Source organism: Choloepus didactylus, chromosome 4 (assembly GCF_015220235.1).
Source record: "Choloepus didactylus isolate mChoDid1 chromosome 4, mChoDid1.pri, whole genome shotgun sequence".
In the NCBI taxonomy this organism is placed as follows: Eukaryota; Metazoa; Chordata; class Mammalia; order Pilosa; family Megalonychidae; genus Choloepus; species Choloepus didactylus.
The window spans coordinates 53,825,678-53,831,677 of NC_051310.1; the positions used below are offsets into that span (position 1 = coordinate 53,825,678).

A 6,000-nucleotide genomic window follows, 5' to 3' on the forward strand; every position below is an offset into this window, starting at 1 on the left:
GAATCACTTGTGGAGAAGAGAAGGAGCTGCCAGAGAGCAGAGGGAAGAGTACAGAACCCGAGGGCAGTGTTTTGCAAAGAATCACCTGAAGAATCTCTTAAATCTGCAGTTTCTCCACCCAGAGGTGGAGAATCAATCTCTGGGAGTAGGGCCCAGGAATCTGCATTTTAACAAGCTTCTTGGGGCATTCTTAAGCACCCTAAAGTCTGAAAGCCACCGCATGCATAACAATCCCCTGGGCTACCCCTGACCTCCTAAATCAAAATCGTTGGTGCTAGGGTCAGATAATCTATATTTTTAACAAATACCATAGGTAAAGCTAATACAGATGGTCTATAGTCCACACTGTGGGAAACAAAAAGGTACTGGGAATATTATTCATCCATAAAAAGGAATGAAGTTCTGATACATGCGATAACATGGATGAACCCTGAAGACATCATGTTGCTTGAAATAAGCCAGACAACAAAAGGACAAATATAGGATGACCTCGCTGATATGAAATAATTAGAATAAGCAAACTCAGAGTCAGAATCTAGAATATAGGTTACCAGGGGAAGGGGTAGGATAGGGAAAAGGGAGTTAAAGCTTAAAATGTACAAAGTTTCCATTTGGGACCATGGAAAAGTTTTGGTGATGGATGGTGGTAATGGTAGCATAACATTGTGAATATAATTAACAGCACAAAATTATACATTGGAATGTGGTTAAAAGGGAAAACGTTAGGTTCTATATGCAGTACTAGAATAAAAATTAAAAAAAAAAATCCATGGAACTGCAAATGCAAAGAGTGTACCCTAAGTTAAACCATGGACTATAATTAATACTAAAATTATAAAAATGTGCTCTTATCAATTGTAACAAATATACCACAGCAATGCAAGGTATTAATAAAAGTTGGTATATGAGAATCCTGTATTTGATGCATGACTGTTCTGCAAACCCACAACTGCTCTAATAAAATAAAATTTAAATAAAAAAGATACTGGGATGAAGAGGAGGAAAGATCCTAAAGGAGGTTGGAGGGGAGAACTCTCTGTGCCTTAAGGTACTCATCTGGAAAATGAGAACAGAGTTGTCATGAGGATTATATGAAAGAGCATTTGACAACTTGAAAGGTGAAATCACTGCCCTCCCCACTACGTGGGATCAGACACCCAGGGGAGTGAATCTCCCTGGCAACGTGGAATATGACTCCCGGAAGGAATGTAGACCTGGCATCGTGGGACGGAGAACATCTTCTTGACCAAAAGGGGGATGTGCAAGGAAATGAAATAAGCTTCAGTAGCAGAGAGATTCCAAAAGGAGCCGAGAGGTCACTCTGGTGGGCACTCTTATGCACACTTTAGACAACCCTTTTTAGGTTCTAAAGAATTGGGGTAGCTGGTGGTGAATACCTGAAACTATCAAACTACAACCCAGAACCCATGAATCTCGAAGACAGTTGTATAAAAATGTAGCTTATGAGGGGTGACAATGGGATTGGGAAAGCCATAAGGACCACACTCCACTTTGTCTAGTTTATGGATGGATGAGTAGAAAAATAGGGGAAGGAAACAAACAGACAAAGGTACCCAGTGTTCTTTTTTACTTCAATTGCTCTTTTTCACTCTAATTATTATTCTTGTTATTTTTGTGTGTGTGCTAATGAAGGTGTCAGGGATTGGTTTAGGTGATGAATGTACAACTATGTAATGGTACTGTGAACAATCGAAAGTACAATTTGTTTTGTATGACTGCGTGGTATGTGAATATATCTCAATAAAATGAAGATTAAAAAAAAAAAAGAGCATTTGAAAAATCCTATTTCTACCTCTTCCTCATTTGAAATAATCAGATCTTTATTATTTCCCAACTGGGCTGCCACCAAGCTGGTTTTCCAAAGTCTCTGACTCCCCTCCTCCACACTGGCACTGGAATTATCGTCTTAAAAAAATGAAACAAAACAAAAAATAATAATTGCATCCTTTCTTTGACATAAAGTCCCTTCACGGGTTATCCATCACACCAGGAAAAATATCCAGGCTTTTTAATTTGGGATTCAAAGTCCTCCACAATAAGACACCGATTTACCTGTATGGCTTTATTTCTCATGACACCCCACCAACTCAGCCACAGCACTCCCTGAATATTGCAATGTCATGATTTGTGCTTTGCACAAGCTGTTTCTGTCTATACTGAACAGAAATATTCACAAAATTTGCTGAGCACTTACAATATGCTAGACACTGTTCTAAGCACGGGGTAATGATGGAGAGTAAGAAACAGACAAGGTGTGCCCTCATGGAGCTTAGTCTAATAAATAGAGAGCATTAATCAAATAATCACCCAAACAAATGTGCAATGCAGCTGTGGATAAGGACAAAGAAGGAGAGGGACATGGAGCTGTAATGGGCTCTGTCCCAGGTGGAGAGGTCAGCAAAGGCAGTTCCATTCCCTGGCTGGCTTCCTTATCTGTGTCAATTGTGTATTAAGTCTCCAAATGATCCCAATTTGAAACCCCATAAGTCTCTTTGACTCTTGCCTCTTCGTGACCCTTTAATCAAGCAGCCACCATGATCTGTCTATTCTTTCTGGACAACTGATCTCATCTCTTCCTCCCAGTTACCACTGACACCACCATAGTTCACTACTTTGATTACTTCTCACCTGTGCTGCTGCAATAGCTTCCTTCCTCTCTCCTCCAAACCACCTAACACACTCCTGCCAGGTCAATCTAGCAAGTTTTTTTTTCCGTTTCCTTTTTTTTTTTTTTTTAATTCCTGCTCATAAACCTTTAGTCATTCCCCCATTAAATTCTTTAACCTGGCTTTCAAGTCTTCCCTAATTGGACATTTACTTAGTTCTCCAACCTTATCCCTCCACTGTGATTCCTTTGCCAAACTGTTTTACTGAACAGGGTTGGCAGATTCCCCATTCTGCAGTGTACCTCTATTCACGGGTGTTCCCTCCATCGTGAATGCTGTCTCCCCTGAGACCAGGCACCAAATCCAACACATTCTTCCAGGCTCAGTCCAATACCACCTCCCTACCAAAGTCTTTGGCAGAGGACAGCATTTTCCAAAAATGGCCATGGTGATATTCCTGTCCTGCTTGTTCTTTCCTATCAGGAGGTGGAGTCCCCTTGAAACTGATCAGGCCTCAATGCCCCAGCAGTGGCACCCTAGCAGCGGGCTCTCCCACCCTCACCTCCCTACATACATAAACATGCTGGCTTGCCCACCCTTTGGGCCCGGCCACCATACCGTGAGGACCCAGGACATGTGGAGGGGACCTGCACAGGTGCTCGGGCCAACAGCCCAGCTAAGTGGACAGCCAGCATCAAATGCCAAACATGTGATGGAGCCCCCAACCCTTGAGCCATCCTGGCTGAAGCTGTGTGAAGTAGAGAGGAGATATTCCCACCAACCACTGCTCAAAATTGCCGATTCTGGAGTAAAACAGATGTTGTTTAAACCACTAAACTTAAAACAGCACTAGTGAAGTGGAACACCTCCATGATAATCCTACCCTGAAAATGACCTTGGCCTCCTCCACTGACTTGTTTTGGGGGTTATACTCATTCCCCTATAGCTGACCTCTACAGCTCCTAGGACAGTGCATCACTCACAAGAGTCTCCCAAACAGGCACTGACTGATCTGTTCAATGAAGAAGGTCAAGACTTAATTCTTTCTGAAAATTTACAGAACTTCAGAGCCCCCATGACAATCAACCAGATGACTGTCATTTTTATATTAGAAAATGACTAATCAAATTCCATTTTAGATTAAATATTTTCTGCTTCTGAGCTAGAAGAACCTGTAAGACAAAAACTGGCGGCGTAGGAGTCACAGCCATCTGACTATTAAAGAACAGCGAGGATTTCCAACAGTCTTGCGGACTCATGTAGGGTAAAGGCTCCACTCCCTTAATCGCAATAGAACAGGCACCTGTTCCTACATGTTTATAGCTGCCTTTTGATACCACCATTGTTCTTTTTTTTCCTTCCTTTCCTTTTGTAGGAGGAACATAGAAACTAAAAAAAAAAAAAGGGCAGAACAGAAAGAGGGCGAGGTCAGGCGTCTTCTCCATTCGGCAATTCGCGGAGTTGGATCTGCTGGATGAACCACCTTGGAGCCCCAAAGGCCAAGCCAGGATAGTATCGAAGTGAAAAGGTACTCACTAAAATCTACACCAGTGTATCTAAAGCACTTCACCTGGGCACAGCGATCCTCGGCCTTTTGTTCGGCTCGTCTTCTTTCTACAAAACAAGGCACGTGCTGGTTGGGACGGCCGTCCCGAGGCCGGCGTGGGCCCCGCGGTCCGGCCCGCCCCGACGCCGCGGCGACACTCGCGATCCAGCCTAGCATCCCGTGGCCCGGCTTCCCCCGCACTCACTGTCTCGCAGACGGCGCTTGAACGCGGGGTCGCCGCGCCGCTTCCGGTCGAAGTGAACGCAGTAGCCAAGGAAGACGACAGCGCCGCAGGCCGCCAAGGCCGCCAGGAGGCCGAGGAGGGTGCGGACGCCGGGCATCCGGCCGCGGGCGCCCCACGAGCAGAGCGTTGGGCGCGGCTGACGAGCGCGGGGGTCCGGCCGGCCCGCAGGGGGCGTCGGCGGCCCAGGCCCAGGGTTATTTCTTCCTTGAGCGTTTGGTAGAAGTCACCCAAGTGAAGCTCCCTGGGCCCGAAGTTTTCTTTGTGGGAATATTTTTAATACATCAGTTTCCATTCCTTTAATACATATAGGGCCATTCAGATTATCTGTTTATTCTTGAGTAAGCTTTGGCAGTTCCTATATTTCAAGGAATTTGTCCACTTCACCTAAGTTGTCAAATTTATTGGCATAAAGATGACTGATATTCCCTTATCCTTTTAGTAGCTGCAGAATCTATAGTGATGCCACATCTATCATTACTGATACTGGTAATTTGTCTTTTTATTTTTCCTGATCAGTCTCTCTAGAGGCTTATCAATTGTACTGATCTTCTCAAGAACTAGATAGCTCTTTGAAGTCTGAGTCTACTGTGCTAAAATCCTACTCTGCCAGAGCAGTACATGGCATACAGAAAGCATTCGTGATATTTGCTGAATGAGTAAATATCACGAATGAAATATAATGAAATATAATGGAACCACTTATTTCCACACGTAAAGTTCTTTTAACATATTTCATCTCTTATGTCAATACTTTAGTGCTAGTAAGATATAACTCAGCAGAATCTCCAAAAGCCAGGTTAAATAGAAGCATGAGGATTTATCCCCAAAGAAGGCTAAAGGGAGGTGAGGCAGAGGAATGACAATAAAGAAAATGGCTGCTTAAAAACACAGTGAATCAGATGCAGGGCAATAAATCTACAATATAAGGCAGGAACCTTGAGCTATTCAACTAGCAATGTAAAAGGATAGACAGGATGAAAGAGTATAAACTCTAATAAGAAATGAAGAGCACATAAAGTGAAACCAGAAGGACTAACAAAGTCATTACAGTAACATTTACCAAAGTCATTACAGTAAAATTTTCAACATAAAGGCACCAAGTGTTTCAAAAAGGTATTTGAGAAATGCTCAGACATTAGCAGAGGAAAGGTATATCAATTATAGGTAAATTATTTTAAAACAAGATATTTATAGTCAACTCTGAAAAATAATAAACTGGGCCTAATCAGAACTATTTTGGCAGGAAGCTGTTAAGATTTACATTCAGACAGTGGAAACACAAGAAAGTCATGACCTATCTAGTGAGGGATATCTCTCATTGACTTCAGCAGGCTAAAAAATCGACTTTAGAGACTACACTAACCAACCACAGTGACCTTAGGTTTCGATGCTCCCGATACATTTTTAAAAAACTTTTTCTTTTTGGATTTTTTTCTTTAAATGATCAATAAACTGCACATATTTAAAGGGCATAATTTTATTATTTTATTATTAATTTTGACATATGTATGCACCCATGAAGCCATCACCACAATCAAGATAATGAATGTTATCTTGCACCCCAAAAGGTTCCTCAGTCCCTT

At 42.5% G+C, this 6,000-nt stretch overlaps 1 protein-coding gene across 1 annotated transcript in view; it reads right to left on the reverse strand.

The window, feature by feature from the left end:
- The window catches only part of TOMM20L (translocase of outer mitochondrial membrane 20 like), a 17,995-nt gene extending 13,303 nt beyond the window's left edge, over positions 1-4,692 (reverse strand). The window contains exons 1-2 of the mRNA XM_037832623.1: positions 4,379-4,692; positions 4,198-4,241 (exon numbers count right to left, since the gene is read on the reverse strand). Coding sequence (XP_037688551.1) covers positions 4,198-4,241; positions 4,379-4,514 — 180 coding nt within the window. The 5' untranslated portion in view covers positions 4,515-4,692. The remainder of the gene's footprint in view (positions 1-4,197; positions 4,242-4,378) is intronic.
- Positions 4,693-6,000: the final 1,308 nt, after the last annotated feature.